The sequence below is a fragment of the Strix aluco genome, chromosome 8 (assembly GCF_031877795.1).
Source record: "Strix aluco isolate bStrAlu1 chromosome 8, bStrAlu1.hap1, whole genome shotgun sequence".
NCBI lineage: Eukaryota > Metazoa > Chordata > Aves > Strigiformes > Strigidae > Strix > Strix aluco.
The window spans coordinates 32,230,888-32,255,763 of NC_133938.1; the positions used below are offsets into that span (position 1 = coordinate 32,230,888).

General features: G+C 36.8%; 1 protein-coding gene across 12 annotated transcripts in view; it reads right to left on the bottom strand.

Moving 5' to 3' along the window:
* The window catches only part of RABGAP1L (RAB GTPase activating protein 1 like), a 263,781-nt gene that overhangs the window by 108,288 nt on the left and 130,617 nt on the right, over positions 1-24,876 (bottom strand). For all 12 annotated transcript variants that reach the window (XR_012624184.1, XM_074833042.1, XM_074833037.1 and 9 more), the window contains 4 exons: positions 15,289-15,402; positions 5,481-5,555; positions 1,906-2,031; positions 412-555 (listed from right to left, as the gene is read on the bottom strand). Coding sequence is in view for 11 of the 12 variants with exons in the window: in XM_074833042.1 (XP_074689143.1) it covers positions 412-555; positions 1,906-2,031; positions 5,481-5,555; positions 15,289-15,402 (459 nt within the window). In the remaining variant the exon portion in view is untranslated. The remainder of the gene's footprint in view (positions 1-411; positions 556-1,905; positions 2,032-5,480; positions 5,556-15,288; positions 15,403-24,876) is intronic.

Here is a 24,876-nt window from a genome sequence, read left to right on the forward strand (position 1 = left end):
AAGCAACATGTAATACCCTCACTGTCTTTGGGCACTCTGAATCAGACAATTTGGAGTGCTTTCCCTCTAAAAGCCTGCTAGGCTTTTACTACTAGGTATCTTCAAGAAATTAGAATTCCTAACTTTGAATAAATTATTTAACAAACTAAATGAAGAACAGATGTGTGCATCAGATATCCCTAATTAGATCCTTTAGCAAAGAATGAGGCAATCCACAATTCTAATTTTAAAACCAAACCAGCGTTTCACTGAACATCTTCTTTTCAATATAACCATGGTTTCTACATAATTTAGTTACACACATTTTGAAATTAAACAGTAAATGACTCCAACAAAATGAAACAAAAAAAAGAAGAAACATTTGGGAGTGGAAGAAGGGCTTTCTGATTCAAGATTTTTTTTTTTTTTTACCTCACAAAGTAGTAAATCAATGATGTGGAAGACCATGCAGAGTGGAAACTTGGCAGTAAAAAGAGTGAGGAACCACTGGGATGCATACATATGAGCTTCCAAATTGAGGTCTGAGAAATGGCTATACAAGTCTGGTAACTGCTCCTAGAGTAAAGGGAAAAATAAATGCTTCAGTATTACTCATTTATCCAAGTTCTTCATGTACACTGCCAGTAAGTACCAGGTTGCTAAACACTGGAAAACACAACAAAGAGAAATCCTGGCTTCTTTTGAGCAATGAAAATATGTTTCTTCATAAATTTCAGTGCCCATGGTTACAGTTTTTAGTAAGATATCCACTGTGGATTCTATCACAGTATCAAGTAATGTACTGAGATTATACTGAGAAATTACAAAATCTTGCAACAGTTGTTGTGAAATCTACGTCATGCACAGTGTATATTTTTAAGTTATTCCTTTACTGTGTCTTGCTATAAATGCTTCTGCTATAAAAACCAATGGATATTAGAACAAGGAGATCACCTTGCAGACCTTGAAAGCAACAAAGCCCACAACTCCATCAGACAATTTCTGTAACTAGGAGCATATATAAGCAACACAAAATAAGCACTGATAATCCTACTGTACACTGATGATATATTCATATTCAGTTAATAAAGTAAAAATATTTGTTAACATATGCAAATATTGAAAAGACCGCATGCCGAAGTATCAAGTTAATTAGTAAGCAATTCTACTCCATCAAGTAGGAAACACGCACAGTTTGACATCTGAAAAAAAAGATTATTGAATTAATGGTGGTCTGTTTTGTTTGGTTTTAATGTATCTCTCAGAGGTATATATGGTCACCTATGACAACTGACTTCAGTAGCTAGCTTTTGCTATGCTAATAGAAGTGCAGGTCAAAGCTTAATGAATTGTTAGTAACTCATTAGTCAGAGCAACAATGTGTAAAACTTGGAGCCATTTATTTATGTTCAGTTGCTCTGACTATGAAATAATGCTGTCTGAAAAAAGAGCAACGTATTGAAAACACAGTAAAAGCTACAAAATGACCTACACTTGATTTGTATTTCATAAGCGTCAGGATGTCCTGATTTTCCTGACCTCTTAACCATCAACATAATTCATAGAAAGTAGGACACTGATGGTGGCAGTCCAAAAGATACTCTGGCCTTAATAGAAGAGAGACATTCTCTCTAACCAACACCACAAAATAGGGAAGAGAGAAAGCAAACAGAGAGAGGAAAAAAACTAGACACCTACTCTGCTTGGTTACAAAGATTAGCAGCAAGGTTGGTATATGAAAGACAAAAGAAATTAGAAATAAATCTGACTCGCGATGTTTGGATCCCAATATTAAACTTCTCTGCTTTGGTTCCACCCCACCTCTAAAAGGAGAGGGGTTTTATTGTCCAAAGCAAAGCATCAATCTCTTCTTTGTGCCATTATTTCCATTTATGAAAGTAGAAGAATTTGTTACCCTGGCCCCACCTGCATTAACTTCTCCAGCTGGAAAAATTTGCAATGGAGATCTTCAAAGTTATTTCTGTAGAGGTCCCTCAAGCCATAGTCATACATTATTTTCACAAATACACAGAATGCCTGCTCCTCCGGCATCTGTTTGGAAAAATACACAAACATAATTTTAAAAACTGAATTGAGGCTAGAAATGCATTACACAAATACACACACTTATGCATGATGAATTCAGAAACAGGGATATATTAGAATTTTCAGCAAAGCACTTTGAATGTAGAATTAAGGGAACTAGTCTCCTTGATGAGCACCTTGATTTGGCTCTGTAAGACCTTCTTTGACGAAAATGTGGGATCATATCATAGGTTCATGTAAGTATACCTCTCTACAGCAGCACAACTGTCATCAGTATTCTTTCCGCCAAATAGATATGAGAACAACCAGTACACAACTCTCAGCTACAGAACAACAATTTTTTTAAAAGAAAGATAGAAAAGAAAAAGACAACAAGTCATCATAGTGATTTCTACTGAGAGAGACTTGGTTAAAAGGGAAAAAAGTCAGGAGAACTAAGGTATAACCAACACTTAGTGAGAGTAATGCTTATCTACGCTCATCCAAATCCCAGGAGATCAAACTCTCTAAAGTCAGGTTTCCCATGATGAATAAGAAAATTACAAATTTTGCCTTCAGAACCTACTTGTGAGGTCAGGAGGGCTGATGCCATCTATTACCATCGTGACTTTTTCAGAAGCCCCATCTCCATGATCTCTATTTCATTTTGACCAAAATTTCTCATCCAACTGAGTTTTAGAAGGTGGTACTAAAAGACAAGCTACGTGAGTCACTCTAAAGTTACATTTGTTGGCTTCAGCCCACTGAACACTGAATTTGTGGGAAACCCCATATCATGGTAAGACATCTCCCCCACTTCCCCCATGCCTTCAGGTAACACAATAATAAGACGGGCACAAGCAGACCCCAAATCAGGTTTTCAATCACAATAAAAACAACCTTTCTTTTGCAGGCACCAGATTGTAACAAATGAAAACAATTATTGAGCATCAGGAATGACAACTCTTGACCTTTTAGCGTATTCACTCATTCAGACTCTTGCCAACCCCTTATCAAATATCAGCAACAGATAAAAGCTCGGTATTTTCTTCAATGAGAATTTTAGTCTCTTGATATTTACCTCCAGGGTTTCATCTTTTATGTTCAGACTATCATTATGGCCTGTTTCCAGGGCCATGGGTAGACACTTTCATTTTCATTTTCAGACATCATAAATTAAAGTAACTAGTTAGTATAAAGAACTGCCAGATCAGCTGCTAGCTACTTGTCCAGGCTAGATTCGCCTAGGACAAGCTCTTAGGAATCTCCAAGCTCTTTATCACAATTTTATCTGGATGGAATGATCCCCACTGACAGCAGATAAAAGCTGCAGATAAAGTCAAGGGAAGAAATAGTTTTATCCTGACCAAAAGGCTTGAATCTGTTCTATAATAAGATGAATGTAAATTTCAGGGTTTCTGGTAAAGTAACAATTATTTCTAATAAAATGACAGATGCTCATGCACAAGCACACCTACCTTGCATGCAGACACATGTGCATCGACAATCATTCCTCCCCCAAGCCAGGGAGAGGGAGTGGGAACAGAAGTAAGCACCAGGCCAAAGTCGTTTACAGGCAGAGGCCACCAAGTCTTTGCTCTCAGTGGGTAGAGGTTCTCCAATATTACCAACCCCAAGAATTCAAAATCATAATTCAAGTTTTTATTTCTTATTTAATTTATTTTAAGCAAAACACGTAATTTTGGCATTTCCAGTCTGATTTTTAGCATTTGGATATTTGGCCTTTATTATCTTTTCTTTGGAATTCCAAAAGCCAGAAATTTACCATTTTTTAAAATACACAGCAATGACTCCAAAAAGTAGACAACAAGGAAAAAAAGTCAAATACTGTGAGACTTACAGTAGAACAATTAGAGTTGGCAACACTGTCCCCCTGTGATTAGAAGTTACCTGCTCTCCTTTGATAGGAATTTCATCAAAGCAGCAAAATCACAAAAATCCAGGATGGAGGTTCAGGCTACCCAACCATTCCTGAAAGATATCTACACTGAAGAGAAAGGATAGCCTGTCCCAGAAAAAAAGGGAAAGGAGGGGGTCTAGAAATCCATGCAAAGATAGAAGAATTAAAGAGGGTCTTGCATGCATTCACAACATACTGATTGGTTGGAGAATTTGAGAAAAAGAAGAGTTGGAGGACATCCTGGGAAGCTCCCAACTTACATGAGCTCATTGAGACTGCTTCCCTTCCCCCCTTTCTCTGATTATTTCAGTTTAATATCCTATTATGAAAGCAAATGTTATAAAGGGCATATTAAAATGAGTGTAATTGCCATTTAGTATTCCCTGTGTACAGGGCAATTTCTTCTAACTCCAGAAACACTAAAACCAGAGGTGATTCTCTATAGTAATGACAGCACACAACTCAGTGAGAGGAGCTGTAGTATTAGTCAAATGTTAAGAATGTGACACCCACTCATTTCTAAACAACTCTGGTATTGGAAATGGCTTATTCTTCCAGTGGAACATAAAAATCCTTCTTTGGGTAAAAAGTTAATTGCAAAAGAACTCTTAGATAAGCTAATCTGCAGTATATGTGGGATTGCAGCAAGGTGACTAATTCAGGCTTGTCCTTAAAGAATCTAAAGCTTCTCTTTAACACTGTCACTGTGTATCATTCTCCTTAAGTCTTCAAGGCGTTACAGATCTCACTAGGAATTACAACTTAATCTGAATTTGTGTTCTAGATGCCTTAGGAAGTGTATGTGTAACATACATACTACCAACAGCTGACTCAAAACCACAACCTGAAATGCATTTCAACTATGATTAATAATTTATTAATTAGAGCCTGACAGAAAAAGCAGGCAAGAGTCTGTTGCTGGGGTTTTGAGTGGTTTATTCAGATATTCTTTATGATATCCACACTACTTGAATTTGCTGCTTTTCCACTGATAGATCAAAGTTAAAGCATCTTCCAAATATAAAAATTGTGTATTTATCTCTATACTTACATGCACATGTATATATAGGAAGCAACAGATCAAAGTTTGTACAGTTTGTGGTTACAGGCTAAAATATCAAGGTTAAAATTCAGCTTTCACTCAAAAGATATTATAAAATGTCCCTAGGAGAAAAAGTCTCACTGAAAATTAATGAGACTACTTGCTCTGGTTAGCTACTTTGAGAATATCTCCCGAAGTTAAATTCCCCATAAACACAAAGGGAGTTCACCTACGTGACAACTAAATTACAAGAAAATATTAATATGTAACAAATCAGTTTCAGGTTTTGATACAGAAGTAGTGACAATTTAATGGATTTCTCCTAGATAAAGAAAATCTACATTCATAAAGATAGAAGCCGTTAGTCACTATTTGCCAAAAAGCAACAAGAGGAAAATGAATACAGACAAATAAATGACAGTAAATATCTGTCAAATAGCATGTTACAGTACTACTGATTTTAAAGCTGCTTTGGTTTCAAATATCAAAGCTTTCATTTTGCAATTAACTCACATGAAGTAGAAGCACAGCTGCAAGGAAAGACTGTCCCTGGCAATAGCCAATGTCTTCATCATAGACAGAGTATGCCTAGAAAAAATAAAAGTCAACATATATTTAAAATGCATGCTGGCATTATCAAAACGTGTTCTAATCAATGAGCTATTCAGAATATGTGATACTATGCAGGCTAAAATAATAAAGGGAGTGCAACTGTAACCACTCTTGCACAGGCTTTTAGGGCACTCAGGAAAACATCTACAGGTCACCTTCAGTCTTCCATAGATGCTGTATTTGTAAATTTTTATTTTTCAAACAGCATGAAAAGAGTTGGATGCAATTTCCCTTCACCTAAATCAAGGATAATTCTGCTGAGGTCAGTCATGATATAACTTTAGCAATATAACAAATATGATATAAAAACCAGGTTAGTTTGTCTTGTGGGGAAAATGCTTGGGTTTTTTTTGGAAAAACAGATTCTGACATCATGAAAGTACCTAAGGTTGGTTGTTAGAAAACCACCGAGAACTACTCTAGCCTGAAAATTTCGTCAGAAACAGTTTTCCTGTGTCCTCGTTATGCTGAAGAATGAACAAGACCCATTTTCCTATGGTATGACTGACATACTACTTTTTTCTTACTCTTAAAAAACAAAACTAAAATAACCAACCTTTCCTTCCCCCTTACTTCTCTGAGAACAGACAGATACTGTTTTTAAAGAGATGTCAGAGGATGTTAAGAATTTGAAGAAACTTGAGAAAGTATAAGCAGCAGCAGGGCTGACATTGGAGAGAGAGAGACATCCTGAGAGAATAAGCAAGGTACTAAGCTTACAGCCAGGGAAAACAAAAACACAAGGTCAGAGCTATGGGGAGGAACAAGCCACAGGAATCAGAAAATCTGCTTTGCCCCAAGACTGTTTACAGATGAGAATGTTTCAAACTGGAACACCATGCTTATCTTCTTTTTTTTAAGTCTTGAATGAAATCAAGATTGCCAATTCACTGAAGGAAGCACAGAGGGACTGTGAATAAACATTGTCAGGTACGCTGGGGAACCAAATCAACCTGCACCTACCATAGAGCACTGCAAAGGCGGCTAAGCTGCTTCTTCAAAAGGTAAGAAGAACTGTGACACAAAAAGAGATGTGACTCCTTTCCAGCCAACAGTATTAACGTAATTGCAAATAACTTCTGCCAGAAATGTGGAAATGGAGGCTAAAACATATTTAAAGTCTTTAAACCACCTTTCCTTTTTCATTCTGATGGGCAAAAACTAAGAAAGAAATATTTATAAGGAATTCTGCAAAGATTCCAGAAGAGATTTCTGTAAAGAATATAACCTGAGTATCCCTTTAAAGGTCACTGTTCATAAACAACTCACCCATACATTTCCTAATACATTTGTAGCTTTGTGAAAAACTAAACTGTGACTTTGTCATTTCTCTATATTGCTCACCATTCTTTTGAAGTATGTTAGATAGGATTAGTCAGAATCTGAGTGAAAATAATCCCAATCCATTGCTCAATTTCAGTGGTCAAGCAAATACAAGAAGACTGTTCACGTAAATTATTGAAAAAAATTAATGAAACATTACAATCTGCTTTCTAGTTAAACCAGCTCTAGCCACAAAAGTAAAACATAAAGCATAAAAAAATAATTCTAGAAGTGCACAATAGCAAATACAAAACTTTGAACTGGAAAAAAATGATGCTCTCTTGGAAGAAGTTAATTTAAAATTACTTGTTAGCTACTAAGTATTGAATGAACAGAAATTACTTTCAACACTTAAATTAATATTTCATATGACTAATTCAAACCATCCACTGGTTATTCATCATGAGTCTTTATCTATTTGTTCCCAAAATCTAACACTTTATAGATGCCTAATATTTTATTTCTCCTAAGAGATATATTATTTCTGCTTTTGAAAGACCAGCTCCACTTAGAAACAGATATGCAGAATTACAAATAATAATTTGATTTATGATTTCTTCATATTATAACACTTTTACTTTACTTAAAAAAAAAATCCAGGCTGAAAAATAAATAGCGAATTATCAACACACGGGGGTTCTCTGTTGTGGGAAGCAATAGCTAATAATTTGCTGAAAACAGCCATAAATTAATCCAAACAAGTTTTAAAATAACTATTGCGAAACCAACACATCGGAACAAACTGCCTCCAAAACTGACATAGATTAAAAAGTAAAAAAAGTTATCAGAAAGAAAAAGATACGCTTTTGAGATTGTGAAAGAAGTTGAAATTATGGCAAAAAAGGGAAAATGGGGAGGGTGCAAAAAAATCCTCACTCTGCATGTTAAATATAAAAAGGAATTTCAAAGAAGGTCAAGAAATGTTCTCATAATCAACTTCCTAAACATGTTAAAACTAGTCATAAATCTGTTTCAAACACATCCAGAGCAGGCATGCAAAGCCTCTACTTGGAAAATATATGATCAAGGTAGGAAAGTTGTATTTAAACTATAGCAGAAAATTCACATGAGCTTTCCTTGTGTCTGCTTTATTACAGAAGAATCACAGGGGCTGTCATCCTGCTGGAACCATTTCTAACAGGGGATGTGTTGAAGGATCTGTCTCCCACTGAGTATCAGAAGATATGATAAATTCAAAGGAATAAAGATACTAAAAATTTATTACGGACAGTACTCACCCAAAAAAAGCTGGGGTTGGGGGTGGGTAAACTGGTAAACCATTAACTGGCTGATTAAATCAGAAGAATAGATGACAAGTTTGAAACATTCGTAAGAAGAGGTCATCCACAGAACTACAAATCAGTAAGTACTGGATAATTTGGTTTAAAAAAAAAATATTTCAAATTAATTAGTGGACACAGTTATGCATAGGATGTATAAGAGAAAAATGTCTGAGGGCCCCAGTAAAAGGATTAACAAATCTTTGAAGCAACCAACAACTATGAAAAAAACCCGAACTGCTTGATCTGCTTGCTTTTTGAAATTCATTTCCACTAGGTCTGTCCTCAAAATCTGATCTTCACAAGCAGCTATTATCAGATACTTGGATACTAACTTCAGTCCTGCACGAGAATTAGATCAAACTGGGAAAGATTCTGCTGTTAAGTCAAAGCACCATAATCCTGGCAACTAAAGATTTATTTTTTAATGAAGTCTTTAAAATCTACATGATTTCACTGTATTTGCCCAAAGCAAAGAGATTTTTGAAGCTTTATGCATATTACATTTCCAATTATACTTTTTTAGTTTTAAGTAACCTTTGGGACTTGATATTGCTGAAATATGATGTAATTAACCAAAATAGCCTCAAAAAAAGGATGCTGCCTATAGACACCACCATAATAGGTCTAAGATTAATTATTTAAGATTTATTCTTTTAAGGGACTGATGAGCATTAACTTTGTCTTTTCACGTGAAATACGAAAACAAAGCAAAATCCCAAATCCCCTATTGCCACTGCAGTCATTGTAACTTTGTCATTTCAAGAGAATGGGATTCTTCCCATGACAACCTGTGACAATGTTGCAGTCTTTTAAGTTATTATTTTCTTAAGCTCTTGGGGAATCTCCAATGACAATACTCCAGTTAACTGAGATTTTAAATATTCTCTGTCTCATAAATGGGACTTAATGAAGATTCTGACTTGAAGCCTACTTTCAATCATTTTAACTAAATGAAGATCTCACTCACAGAGTTAAAACGTCTTTATAATAGTTATCTGTCTTCTGAAGAGAAGAACTACTGTGCGGTTATTAGTACAACATCATTAGAAAGCGAATGCTTTAGAAGCAACAGAGTCTCCTCAAATAAAGTCAGTGATAGAGAACTGCCTGCATGCTGGGGAAGAGAATGAAGAATCCAGAGATGGACAGAAATTCTTCTCTGAAATAATTAATGGCAGAAAATCTCCCAAGATCAGAATCTTCTGTAGACAGAAAAATTCCAAATAGGTAACATTTAAAAGATGAATGGAAAGACTGCTGATTTGAATTTCAAACCTCAGATTTGGGACTTCTGCAACTCCTGTCTATGAGCCCCAGCAGTTTTTTAAAAAGGAAGAGTAGAGAGTACATCTCAAATTCCAGAATGAAATCTTTTTCATCATTTTGCATCCTCATAAGCATGAAAATGATTGCTTATACTTGAAGGTTCAAATGTACTTTAAACAACAAAATGCAAAACACTAACTAGCAAATATCAGCTTAAAACCACATTCCCAATTTGCCTTTACCATAGTAAGTCAATGACATCAGAAATTAAACATTACAATTACATTAGAGACTAAAGAGAGCTCATGAAAAATATTTCTCTAGTGTCTGCCTCATACAAAGGCCTTCCATTTCCAGAGCTTTCACTCCCCCATCCCCCCACTTCACAGCAATGCAGTGGAAAAGGTATGAGCAGAGGCTCTACAGATCTCCATCTCTCATCTGCAATAACAGTGTCTCTCTTGCCAGTAATAACGTTTCCTGGCACAGGAAACACTCACTCCTCTGAAAAAGCAACAGGCACACTGGCACAATGCTTGTTAACAGCCATACAAGATATCCAGCACCTGTGTCCCAGGAAAAAGGAAAATGTAACAGGAATTGAATACAAGTCTTTTAGGGGAGAGCGACAAGCCTGTTCGCTCTCATACTTATCTTTGCGTCGCTACCAAAATGATAGAAAGGATCTAGGGAATCTACTCGGTGTTTGAGACAGACACAGCTCTGTGCTGAAGTCCATTTTAGTAGAGTTAAAAGACTTAACACGGTGTCTGAAAAACAGACTGGCTCAAGAAAACATCCATACTTTGATGCAGACTTCTCATGCAACAAGGTATTTTACGACATGCTTGGTCGCTGAATAATTTTAGTGACAGCATAATCTAAAACTCCATACTAAATTTATTACAAGGCTGAAAGTCTGAAAGTAATAATATTCCTATGACTGCAGCATTTAGGATGTATCACATTATACAAGGAATTTCTGTGTTAACTGAAAACTGTATTTTTGGAAATTCATTACTCATTTATTGAGTATCAGGGAGAGGCACGTGTATGTTATACAATATGCCTCCTTCAGAGCTATAAGGGCTGAGAGAATGAAGAAATCTTTACATTTATTCAGGCAGGCCCCTGAAGATACTAAAGCCATTACTCTCTTACCAGCATTCAAGATTCACAATCCTGACCTTTTCACTAGTACAGGCTCAGCAGAAACCCCGTATGCAAGAACAGTACTACTGCTTCCTTGCTGAGCACAGATGCACAGAGAAGGAACCTTATAAATATGTAAATGGAAGAAGACAAGGTAACATTTAAAATCCTTTGCATGAAACAAGACAAAAATATTTACTAAATTTGCTCTTCAACCCAGGAGCCAAGAAAATAAACAACTAAAAATAGGTGAAAAATAATTCTTAGCTGATTCTGTTTATGCTCCTATGTTTATTCTAAAACTGGCAAATAGACTCCTATAGGAAAGAAAGAGATTTGCTCTCTGAGAAATAATTAAACCAAAGTGGACAAATACTGAACCTTCCCATTTTTAAATCTGAGGAGACACTAAGGACTGGAAAATGTGGAAGAATACGTGCATGCTGAGAAGAGGTGATCACCTGAAAAAAGATGCTGCAATGAAATGGAAATGAAAATGTAAAAAAGGATGAAAGTTAGACAATCAGCTTACAGGACAGCACTGAGCAGCAGTTCTGCCATGCTGAAGGATGAGCCAAAGAGTAATCCATCATTCACAGCTTATCACAGTATAGAAGCTACTGGTCACAGAAGAGCAACTCAAAGACATTTTCACATTTCAATTATAGAGCAAAGAAAGCCAAAAAACCCATACCGGAGCCCATTCAGTATTAGCTTTGCTAGAAAAACAGTTTATTATTCCCTCTACTAATGTGGGTACCAACAAACAGACAGACATTGGAACGATGACTAAACCCAAATGTTTCATTTCACAGTAAACCAGCTATCACACTGATTCTGCGTATAAAACCTTCAGGCAAGTATGACTGGCATTAGGAAAAAACTACAACTTTGATCAGCCAAGGAGATAAGTATTTAGTAACAAAATATGTCATGATACAAATGATTCATATCCTTCCACAATGCCTTTGTTTACTGGAAAACACTAACACCAACACTGAATCTCTGAAAAGTAATTCAACCATTTTCAGAACGACAGGGACGCGTCTGTTTTTCCAGTTTGCCCAGTAAGAACACTCACCTAGCTAACCTGATTTCCCTGCAACATGCTCCCATTCTCCTATTAAAGTCACAGTGGCTGTTTGTCAAATAGGAGTTACTTTAATCAGGAAATTAGAGACAACACATCTCACGTTAAATGCTGCACTGCATACACTCCAAGCAGTTGAGAGGACTATTTCTGCCAAGTGCTTTGATTCCCTGGAGCATCGAGCTGTTAACTACATATGCACGCATGGAAGTAGGTCGAGAGTACTATTCTGTTATGCATTGTAACACAGAGAATGAGCTCTTTAAATAGAGCTAGAATTCACATAGTATTTAAACAGAAAGTGTGCAAGAAATAGAACTATTTTCTCAAAGATGTTTGCTCTGTGCAAATCTAGTTTATGCGATGTCCTCAAGTGAAATCTCCAGTCTAGAATCTGGAACTCTTTTCATTCCTTATCACCATTGTCAGCCTTAAAGTTTATTTTTAGATACTTTGTCACATAAATGTTCTGCAACTGAAAAAGTTTCCATCTTGCCTGATTTCCTACTGTTCTGAAGAAGAGATTAAGAGACGGAACTAAAACTGACAGACCCGTTAAAATGAGGCAGTGAGCTTTTAATGGTTTTCCTTTTTATCTGACAGCTCAGATCATCTCTCATTTCAGTGGGGAAGGAAGAAAATGCTCTTCAGCTTTTTACCCTCCCACTTGAGGACAGACCTTTTCTAGCCTTATTCAATAATCCCATTCTTCAAATATCTTGCTTTCATATTAGAAGAAGGGCATGAGTGCACAGCACCTGTTAGAAGTTATTCTAGTAATATAAAGCAGCCACAATATTACTTTCAACACAGATTATTTTTTTTTCCAGTGGAATGACAAGTTTATGAGCAAATTAATTAGCTCTTAACAATGTTTCTCTAAAACTCACCACATCAATCATAAACTCAAGGTCCAGTCAGACACAGCCACAGACAGGTCATCTGTAGAACAGAGCCTCAGCTATTTAAGCAAACAGTGCAAGGATGAAGGAAAAGTCGCTGCCTAGAACTACATGGCAGTTGCGGCTGATCTCAATACTGGCAAGCAGGTAGAAACTGTCAAGAATAAAATCAGTAAATTCGTGAATAATTCAATGTTGAAGATTGGATATGGTTGTTGTACCAGGAAGCAATGCTTCCCAAATCCTCCTTTGAACCAATAACAACATAAAAAAATGAGGCAGTCAATAGAGTCTATTAGGATTTTTAGGAAACATTCAGCAAGATCCCTTCCCACAGACTTTTCAGGGAACTAAGCTGCCGTAGAAGGTCCTCTTATGCACTCAAATAATTGATTAAACAATAGAAAGCAAAAGGTAGGAATAAACAGTCAGTTCTCACTGACAGAATGAAGATGAGGTCACTAACAGGACCTCAAAGACGTGCTAGGGCTGATGCTGTTGTAAATATTCACAAATCATACAGAACACATAAAAATATCACAGTAACAAAGACTGCTGACGAGACAAAGCTGTTCGGGGCAGTAAATTGGAAAGCTGACTGCAAAGATGCTACACAGAACGTGTTCATATCAAGAGAAAGTGGCAAATGTCATCCAACTGTAGGCAGATACAAAATGCTTCATGAGAAAAGCAGTCCTCAACTTGATGTACACACCAGCAGGCCTCTGATCTAGGTCCTTCAGGAAAAGAGGACCAACATCTGCAGCAACTTTCTCTGCAGGAGCAGTAGAGGCCCTGAGAGCAGTGAAGGCTCCCAGCTTTGGAAGACAAGTAGAATTCTTCACTTTTACTACAGAAAACCTCTGCCTCTGTGAAGCTGCCTGCTAGAGAGAAAATTCCTCTAAGTCACTTTTAGTTCAGACAAATTCATTCCTTTATCTTCTCTCTATTAAACAAAATAGACTGAGTTCTCATTCATGAAAAAGAGTTTTTCTTTCCAAAGTATGTTCCCAAATCCCTTCATCATCCTCATGGAACTTTTACAGATTCTTTCCGATGTAGAAGTAGTCATCTTTAATTCTGGACACAGTAACCAAAAGCAGCTGCAGCAGCTGTAAAATACTCGTCATTCTATCCCTACACAAGATTCATCTATCTACACTTTCTTTAAGACCTCATTATTTACCATTCCCTTCTTCTCTGTATCATCAAGATATCTTTATCAGAAATGATTTTTCTGTTTTCTTTTAGGTGACTAACCAGAGTAGATCGAATGAACAAGTGATCTTCAGGACACCTTGCTTGATATACATTTATTCAGTGCTGCTGTTTAGTAACTTGCTAGCTAGCCAGTTTTTAATTCTTTAATGTGTATCTTGTTCATGTTCTAACCTGTCCAGCATATACGCATTTTTTTGCATGGCAGACTACATGATCTACAGAATTTTGATAAAATTACCTTCACCAATGAAACATGGTTTGGTTTTGGGTTTTTTTCATTAGCTTGTCAAGATCTGTTTTCAGTAAACTTACAGACGTTCATTATAATATACTTCTCACATCTAATTCTTGATAAGCTGAATGCTATTCCATCATTTTTCACTTAACTGATATCAAACTGACAAGCTCACAATTACCTGCATTGTCCTTGTTATTCTTTTCAAAGATTGGCCCAGGAACTGTTTTCTTGTAGCCCTCCAAGATTAGTGAGAAACCAATATAATTGGTTCAAAGTTCTCTCTGCTCCTTTATTTTCTACTTTTCTTTTTAATGTGAATTACTCATGACAATGAACTCCAATATGTGTAATCTAAGCAGCTATATTTAACAGTCATCCAAATTACTGTTTGAACAGGAGTCTGCATCACCAAAGAATTTATCTGGAGAACAGGAATATGCATCATTATACTCGAAAGGCAGGACACTCTTTATTGCTTGTTATGACAACTCCATCATTTCTGTTTATTAATCAACTGGAGGTGGAAACAGAGTAACAAGGAAAAGGAAAGGAAGTGGAAATGGGTTTGTCTAAGGCAATCATTTATTCTACATGGTAGAAAAAAATGTAAAATGAAAACTGACTGCCAGAGAACTACCTGTCTAGTTGCAATATTCTACCTTCTGTATCTCTCCTGAGCTACAAAAGTCTGTCTGTACAAGCTGGACAAATCTGTTAATTTAGTACCTCAACTTCCCCATGTGCAAATTGGCAAAAAATAACAATTTTCTTTGATCAGAGCTATGAGTGAAAAGCTATGCACACACATTACTTGTGGAAAGGTCAGCTAACTTGTTCTCTAGATAATTATCTAGAGACATTCTTGCTTAACCTCATAGCAGAGCTTGCTCTGAGGTTTTCTCTTCCTCTGCAAACCTCTCTACCAGCAGAGGAAGAAAAGTTCTACTGCACCACACTTCTACTGAAGCGGTCCTCTGATATCAAACTGTCCACTAGTAAAATTAGCTTGAGCCTTGCTCTTCTCATATGCATTTTAAGGGGTACAAAATGTAAGGTTGTAAAAAGTACTTCAGGCTATCCAGTACTGCAAAAACACTACACTCTCCACATGCAATCTAAATACAGCTTTAAAATCTTATTGATTAGTGACTTGGATCAGAACAGGGTTAACAGGGTAAAATACAGTCATAGCAAAATATGGAACACACTTTAAAATTCAGAGTACTGACTGTACCTTACAGATTTTGTATAGAGATTCCTGACCGTCTCCTTCTGTATCTTTGAAATAATCATGTGCTGGAAATGTACGATGAATATCTCGTGTAATGACACTCTCTTGAGCAGAATCCTGTAAAAAAAGAGAGAAAAATCCCGACGTATTACCCGGTAACAGTGTAATTAAACATAACAGAATACAAAATTCAATGTGCAGTCAACGTGGATGCATTAGATAACTGCTTTACTGACTCATCCTCCAAAAATGCTTTGAGAAGAAACTGAAAATCCTCTAGTCTCATATGCAGTAATAATCTGACAGTTTAACAAGAGCAACGTGGCATGTTTTCTGTCCTTCAGGCTTACAGTTCAACTTTAAAACTCATAGGAAATGACTAGTTATTTAATTGTAGGTGCATTTTTACCACAGAACATGTTTACTGTATTTCTCTGGGAGTTAAAAAAAAAATAAAAATTAGACTGTCTCTCTTGCAAACTCAGAGGTATTAATTTAAAATGTGTATCAAGCTACCATAAAGCCAGTGTTAATTACAAATTGGAACTATTCCTTAGAAAGGTTCAAAGTTTCCCATTAAGTGGTCTTTAAAAGAAAAAAAAAAAAACAGAAGTACCAGAAGATGTTATACTTTCCAATAAATCCCATATCTTTCCCTGCTACCATCTCCAATTCAATTATATTTTTACATTGACTAGCAACTAAGGACAAGTTCAGATGCCTAAACATTGGTGTCAGATGCCATTTTAGAAGCCTGAAGATAATCTTGCCTGGTAAGCAGCTGCTGCTGCAGAAGGATACAAGTCTGCTGCAAGTGCTGCATCATCTCTGCAAGCTCTACGTGGATGATCTGCATATACAAAGACAGCTAAAATGACACCAAATGCCCACGTTTAGGCAACTGAGTTGTTCCCTAAACATGCCTAGCTCTATAGGTGAAGAAGGAATTGCTTATGGTACTGCATTTCTATAAAAAGATGGAAATCACTGCAATCTGACCTGAGAAATACCACTGTGTGTATGAAGAAATGGTATCAAAATGTCAGAGCTGGAACTACAACAGTTAATCAATTACCTTCAGGTTCCAGTTACCCTCAGTGTGAGACAGTACCTTTAGGTTGGTAAATATCAAATGGTGCTTTCCTCTATTACCTTTGTAATCCTAACGGAAAAACCAACAGAATCCTCACCTGCGACTTAGAAAATAAAGCCTTTATAAATACTTTTACCTTGAAAACAAAATACGTTATAAGAAAAGCTCTGAAACCCTCAGATTGCAGTTTGTAATCCAGAACTCTCCACAAAAAAGCTGCTGGAGTCAGCAACCAGGTAATCTCCTGAATTTAGGTGGTTTCCTAATCCCATAAAGCCTCTCCAGTGAGCCTACTGCATTCAGTAATGCAGCTGCCTGGGGGGGCTTAGCCAGAAGGCCACAGCAATTCCCAAGGACAGTTTCCTTTGAGCCCACCCATGACCCATACACACGAAGGCACCACGCTGGGCTGTACTGGGCTACCCCAGAGATGAAAACCCATCGCTGTATTTCTCCATTCGCTTGAATGGCAGCTACGAAAATAGCTATAATGGCAGTGAGCATAAACATCACTTTAATATGTTTTCTAACAGCACTCAATATCACAGAAAAGTAAGGGAAAAAAATGCGTTTCTTTAAAAAATCTAGTTATCTTCTATTCTCATCTGTGTTCTCATTTCCTTCAATTCTCTCCACCCTCCACGTTGAACTATGGCTTCACCTTTCCTCCCCATCCCTCTCTGCACTTGGCACAATCTTCCAGTTCTTGCACATCGAAGTCTTCCTCTTTCTTCTCTCTCAAATCTCTCCCTAAAGTTCATGGTTTCTCTGAATCTTTGCTATCATTAATTTATCTATTTACAATGTTCTAAATTTCAGTGATCTCAACTGTTGCTTTCCCTCTGCTTGACAATAACATCTTTAGTACAAGACAACAGCATGATCTGTATTTTGTAAATACTGTTATGTGTTAAGAAAAGGAAAGCTTACAAAGAGAGGTGACGTTTTTATTATGCTAACTGATATTGCTGAAGAAAATAAACACACTTTTGTGCTTTCAACAGCTTATCAGCATTTCACTGTGTTATCATTATCTGTCACATCTAAGCATCGTGCAACTATTAGCAACCAAAACTAACCATACAGTCTACATGCAACAAAACACAGAATAATAATAAAAATTTAATAATAAGCAGTTCTCTAATCAGACTTGTTTAATGAGTATTTTCATTTACATGGCTCAAACACAAGAGAGGCTAAATAATTGCAGTCTTCCTCCCAGATTGATCTGACATTTTAGTTATTGTGAGAAAACGCCTTAAACAGTATTCAAGATCTACCAGTACAGCACAGTTACCGAGTTCATTATAAAAATCCGTTAAATTAATTCTTCAGCACAAATTTGAAAAGATCCAGGCATTTTAAAGTTACAGGAAGGCCACCATGTCCAGCACATACATCGCTTTTCTGTCAAACAGGGAAATTGTGTTTCACTTCCCTGTATTTCTATCTTTCTTGAACTGAGAGGCCAGCGTATTGAGCACATAGAAGTTGACAAGGTAGATGTCTGAGGCAGGACCAAAAAGTATTTGTATAAAAGCCCAAATGAAAATTCACCTTTACTGAGTTAAAAGAAGCCTGAAGCAGAGACTTCATTCAGCATTATTAACAACAGATGCTTCTAAAAAAAACAGACGAAAACAACGAAATGGACCCAAAATAAAATTTAAGCTGAAAGACAGGAGAATTAACTCCTTGTCAAAAGACAACATCCACCTGAAATATGATAAACCCATAATCTAAGAGAAACAATAAATTAGTCTAAAGTGAAGATCAGTGCAGAACTACTTCTTAAAATGTATAAAAAAATATTTTAGTTAGGTTTCTACCTTTTTCCAGCTAGAACTTTTTGATAGCACTGTTCTCAGGAGTACCACTGCAGATGAGTTTACAGTTATCCTAATTTAGGTTTTCAGAGGATTTTTATTCTTCTGAAAGTCATGATTAGTTAATTTACAATGAAAAAAAGCTAAGGTGAGATGGCTATCAAAGCATTCAGAGTTCTAATGATCTTTCTCAATTCTAATAATCATTTCTGTGCTGCCAACTCAGAGAAACAATATTCTACTGAGGAAAAGAATTACCTTCATATGTCAACTATGTGACAGCTGACATGCTACTGAATAAGCTCTCTACTTTGAGTCGTCTCACTTTTAAAACAGCTAAACTTCTGCAACCGTGATGCCACTGTACTGGAATACTGACTCCTTGACATTGCTGCCATTTTAAACTATTAAGATGCTGCTGAATGCGGACATTTGATGCCAGAAGGCAGACTGACATAGGAATACAGAAGAAAACAGAAAACTGTTTGTATTAAATAAATGTTAAAAAAAAATTAAGGGTACATAAGCACTCAAAATTCAGAAATTCAGGGCAATCTTTATGCATGTACATCAGGAATTATTTTTTAATTAAGAACATTTCACACACAGTCCAAAAAGGACCTCCACTCATTTGTCATCATGAGTGCACCCACTCTGGTGATAAATTATCGTTAGGGAGTAAAAGAGACTCCTGTAGGTAGAGCCTTGCTTCCTTTGTTGCAAGAACCAGAGGATAAGTATGGTATGAGGCAGAAGAATGTATTAAGAAAGAAAAATCTCTTGGGGCATAATATCTCAATGATGTATTAAGACTCACATCCTTTCCCCACTTCTGTCCAAAACCACTTACACAAAAAATTTCACGAGTGCTCACCTGAGTTTTCCTTACTATACAGCTGCCTGTATTACAGCTGTTGACTTAATCTGGAAAAATGCAGAATTACTTACAGTTGCAATTAAAGGAATTCAAGAGCTTTACGTGAATACTGAAAAAATAATAAACCAGGTCACAGGTTGCTCAAACCTGGCATTCAAACTGAGCAGAACTTCTGACCTCAATCTCCTGTGCTCCATTTTCCTGGTTAATAATAATTCCCCATCTCAGTAGGGTGTTATGAAAATCAATTAACATCTGAAGCACTGAACTACTGTAGTGATGAGACCTACAGAAATGCCAAAGAGGAAAATAATAGCTTCATCCTCAAATCCTGATCGGAATGGTATATAGTAAGGCACAAGGTTACACAATGAAAACCAGTAAGGGGGAAGAAAGTAAAAAAAAAAAAGCTGCTCATTAGATAAGCACTAATTCCTTCTGTACACAACAAGGCAGAGATCCCAGGAAGAAGAAAACCCAAAACCACAGCACTATGTGTAATCAAGAATATATCATTATGCATATGAGTTGGCAATTTCCATGTTGTACTTAACTTCCGAAGGTTCATCTCTAATCTTAAAGTCCTTCAAGTTTGGTTTTATCACATGTTTACATACAAAACCAATACGATTTGTATGTGCTGGAGAACCAGTACAAGTTCACCTGACCAGACCCATTTAAAGGTCTGCATCTCTGGTGAGGTTCAATCAGCTGATTTTGCATCAGATTGTCCTGCCCATGCTTCATCTCTTCACTAGCTAAAAATAGTGAGAATCCAGAGTACCAAGGAAAGTAAGAAAAGGAAAAAAAAAAAAAATTCAAAGTGGGCTTTCAACATCTAAAATTACCATGCCCTGGAAATGTGGTGTGTCATGCTCCTTCAGAATTAGATACTGAAACTTTTCTACACGTTGTATGGAAAGATGCCGCAGGTGTTCGTCACTCTTATTTAGCCAGAGACATACGATGTGGAAACACACCACCTGCTGATAGCAGGAGGTAGAGATACCATCAATAAATCCATGCCTCTTAATCCTGAAAAACTGGAAATTTAAATACTGACTTGCCAAGTGCACATTATTAGACATTATGGCATTGTTTCAGTACCCTAAGCATTTTGCTGAAGGAACAGATTTTTTGCATATTACTTATTTTGCTCCTTAAAGTTCCTTGTGGTCCTGTACAGTTCCACATGCGCACACATGGGAATATGAATAATAACTTTAAATTCTCTAAAACACAACCACAAATAGGCAGTATGGGTTTTAAATGATCTGTGTAACTGGCACACAGCTTTGCCCCTGCCAGACTCATGCTTTCAGTGAAACCTGACATCACGTTGTGCCAGCATATATATACACATCATCAACCCCTTTCCTCTCATCGTTTTCCATATACATTATAACCCTCCAAGTAGAATGTGTGATCCAAGAGAATCCCAGGTTCCTTACCAATTAGTATTTGGAAAAAAAAAATCAATAGCTCTTCCTTTTAAAGAAAGATGGTTGGCTTCTGCTCAGTTCTTCTGTAGCATTTTTGTAATACATACCTTGTAGTTCAGCTCTTTTCTATAAATAGATTTTCTTTCAATCATCATCAGCTTTTATTCAGCTGAGAGCATATAATACTCAAAGAGTACTAATTAACAGAGAAACAGAAACTGGGAAAAAAGCAGGGGATTATTCTTTAGGGACTGTTGTTGGGTGGTTTTTTTTTAACAGTTCCATATCAAGATATTTAAAGTGAGCATAATATTTAGATTAGCTCAGTAGATACACTGGTCAGCTGAACTTTGCAAATTCTGGCTCACTATCAGCTGTATTTATTGCTGCTTGGGCAAAACTGCTTTCTACAAGCAGAAAGAAACAACAGTCATCCTGGACATGGGGCCAAATCAATAGTTCAAATCTCAGCAGTCCCGGGCTTCTGGCAGGTCAAGCCTGGATCTAAATTTAGTGTCAAAGGATCTCTTCTCTCATCAGTGTAATATTCTGGATTATTAATATAGCTCTGCCCAAGGAAGTAGACATCTTCTTTTATCAAATTATCTCCCATTCTTCTCCAGCTGTGTTTGACAAGGTACTGGGCAGCTGCTCATGCCTCAAATTTTGAGAATTGCCAGAACAGCATCCTCAGAAAAAAAATCTACAATACCTCCCTTTTTAGACTAGGAACGCAAAACTACCAATCACTTCTAAATACCCAATTCTCTAATTGTTAAACTCTGGTAGGCTTGGACCCTAATCCTTTTAGATACAGTAGCCCTGTGGTTGGATTGGCCAAGAGCTTGTTATGAGCTCCTCTATTATTTATATGATCACCCATATGACTGCCAAAGAAATGGGGAACCATGCTCATTTTGAAAGGCTGTCATTGTATTTAACACTTAAGTCAATCTTAAAACTACTTGGGAGGAGGAGGAGCCCTGATGAGGACACACTGACCAACTGCCGAGCGTGAGGTTTTTAACCATCCCAGAAGCCGGTGCTGATAGTTTTCAGCTAGAAGATGTTGGACAAGGTAGACTTGGACCACAGAGAACTCCAAGATTCTTAGAGACTGCACAGAAGAAAAAGGTAGTACTAGAATAATAAAGAAACCTATGTAAATATTATTCTGTATGTAGCTATAAAAAAGAAAGTGATACTGTAGCAGTCAGAGGTAAGGCAGAAACAGCTCAGATCTTAACAGGGTTGAGTAACAGATGAGATGACATTTTCCTGTAAAAAATCACTGCAAAACTAGATCAGACACAAAATGATCAATTCTGCATACACTCTCTTGTTCTGCAAAACAAAAAATATCCATGACCTTTACTATCTTTGTGTTTTGTTTTCTTTCTCCCTCTCCTATTCTGTACACTCTCCCTCTCTTGTATGCTACTGATACATAATTCATTCTCCTTACTCTGCCACATCCTTTCTGAAAGATGTTGTCAAAAGAAAAACGTTGTTTGTGCTACTGGGCAAGAGATCAACTTTTGAATGCACCAAGCTCAATTTTTTGCCATCAGCACGGTATGCTGTGAATTCAGAGTTATTCTTAAACACTTATCTTGAAAGCTCCCTGATCTCCCACAAGAGATAAGGCGCTCTGTACACTAGCTGATGGGGTTTGTTTTGATTTTTTTCTATGTGATATACAGCTGACATGAAGGGCCACACACATCTGTTTGAGGATATCACAGTATTTCAATTTCCATTTTATTACGTTTGGGGCTTTATTTGGGTCACGCAATCTTTAGCAGATATGATATTCAGCATTCTTTTGTTAAAGGTTGGAGAGAATTTTTTAAGCACTGGATTTTGTCTTAGGTTTGCCCTTGTTTTTAATAGCTATTGCTTAGGAAGGTTGGTCTTTCCACAGAACATGAAGATATATTAGACCAAGTAAAAGGCATGTTATCCAGTTTACTCGTCATCATTTCACCTTTTTTCTCTGAAATGTGTATAGGCACTATCTCATAAACAGACAAGTAAAAAGGTAACCCACAGATTTACCCATGTAGCAAGTTCATTTTGTCCAATTTCTCTCTGGTTTGCTAATTTTTAGATGAGGTTTCTGATTAAGTCTCCTCTGCTAGAGACACAACTGCATTTGTAAAGGTTGGAAAAAATGTTCTTGTGATTAATTTGAAACTGTAATTTGAAATTCAAATATTTCTGACTCTGCCACCAACTCATTGGGTAATTTCCAGAAGCAACTGGAAAGGTAAGACCTGCTTCTACAAACAATATTTAACTGCACCAATATCAGATGGCTGTGGAAAACTCACGTGAAACTGTTTACAGAAAATGGAAAAGGTGACATGTTTGAATCCTTGACACCTATTTATCTACCTTAATTGATGCTGCTACAAAACTTACCTCAATTTTAAACAAGTGCCTAGAAATCTTCACTACAAGAAGCATAAAAAAGAAAAATAGTTATTGCTTTAAAAAAAAATCTTTAAAAGACCAACTTTTCTAAAAACCTAGGTCTTAAAATATTAGTTTCCTGCAGCATCACTGACCAAGCAGATGTCTGTCTAGTCAGTGTTTCTTTCAACACATTTTTATGAATTCTGAAATTAAACCTACTTTTGACAATCAGAAGATGACATGATTAACCGGTCCATTTAAGATTTTAAAGAAAGTGCTGCTTTCCAGAGTTGCTTGACTACTCCTTTGCAAGGCAAATGACTCCAGGTCTAAGAAAGAATTACAACAAAAGTCATAGCTATGTAGGGCCTCCTAGCACACCCTAACATTTAGCATCTGTACTGCTTGCTGCTGGCAAAATGTTCATATAAAGAGAAAATGCTGTAATATCAAGCAAGTTTATCTCGTTAAATGATGATGATTTTTAACAAGGAGGAAATGCTTCACAGCACTACGCAGATAAAGATTTGCCAATACACTGATTTTCAGAAAGCTTCTTAAGCTTGTAGTTGTTGAAGTGCACAGACTGTTTGTTCAAAAAGGAAATGCCTGTCCCTCATTTTCTTAAACAAGTGAGTTCTTCCAATAATCCAGACAGAAACACTTTAGCAAGAACTATGGTCAGCTGTAATGTTTACAATAAGTAAAAACTATCAACTCGGTTACCTCCTAGATCAGCTCCCTGACAACAGCTATGTAATACAAGCAATCATTTGGTATCGTGGATGATTTCATTTTAATACTTGCTGTGACAACACCACCTTTACATTTTCTTTACTGTGAAGGCACCCTGTTATTTGGAAGTATGTACTTTTTTGAACCACTCATCCATCTTCCAGACCTATTAAGATCAACAAGTCCATTATAGAGTCATCTTCTCTATTCTTTATATAAGAAAAACAAAATCTGGAGTTTTGTTGACTTGACAGCCTTTTGTATCACTCAGCATTGACATCAGACCATAAGACCAAAGACTCTGGCTCTTTAGGAGCATATAAGATCAAAGTCACTTTTTGACAAGATCTTAAAGTCTCTACTCCAGCCGCAGGAAACGGTGCACTGCAGAAGATGAAGGCTAGCCAGACGGTTAGGGAAAAGGACAGAAACACAAGCATGTGCTTTTCATGCCTGCCTCTGTCAGAACCTGATTCAGTTGTGGATATACTGAATAGTGTGTATTATTTCTGAGCATCAAGTCCTTCCTTGGTAAGCCTAGAGTGATAACACCCACAAATGAGCAATTAATATGTGTCAAGCACTTTTATACCTAACACAGAAGTAATTATGGAGATGCCACAACACTGTACCAGAAGGAGAATTTATATAAGGCTAGCATATCATTGCCCATAGGGTTTTATTCTGTTTTGTTGCTGGTTTTTAAATAAATGTATGAAGAAGGTTTTATTCATCTACAGTTTGGACAACATGATGTACATTTCCTCACTGGATCCTTCAGAGTGTATGAGACATTGAAGACAGCTGCTGAAACTGCAGTCATCCAGGTCTCTGCTGAGCAACCACCACTGCCACTACGGGTGGCAGGTACTGCAAATGCAGCTCTAGAATTTGCTGCAAGATGAATCGTAGACATAAGCAATTTAGAGATGCTGATATGGGGAGACTACAGATCTCCCTTAACCCTTTCCTCAAATCCTCTCCCAGTTACAAGGAGAGGGAATGCAGCGCAAAGGGATTTTCACCTCCTAAGATTACTACATATAGCTAAAAGTAGGTTTAAGCAGATGTTGCCTAGGCTCAAAATGAGTTGTCAATATCTGAGCTTATTACTAGAGGTCTTTAATACAGTTTTAGATGAACTAATGAGGAAACATACTGGAAGAACAGAATCGCAAATGTTTGAGGTGGGAAGGGACC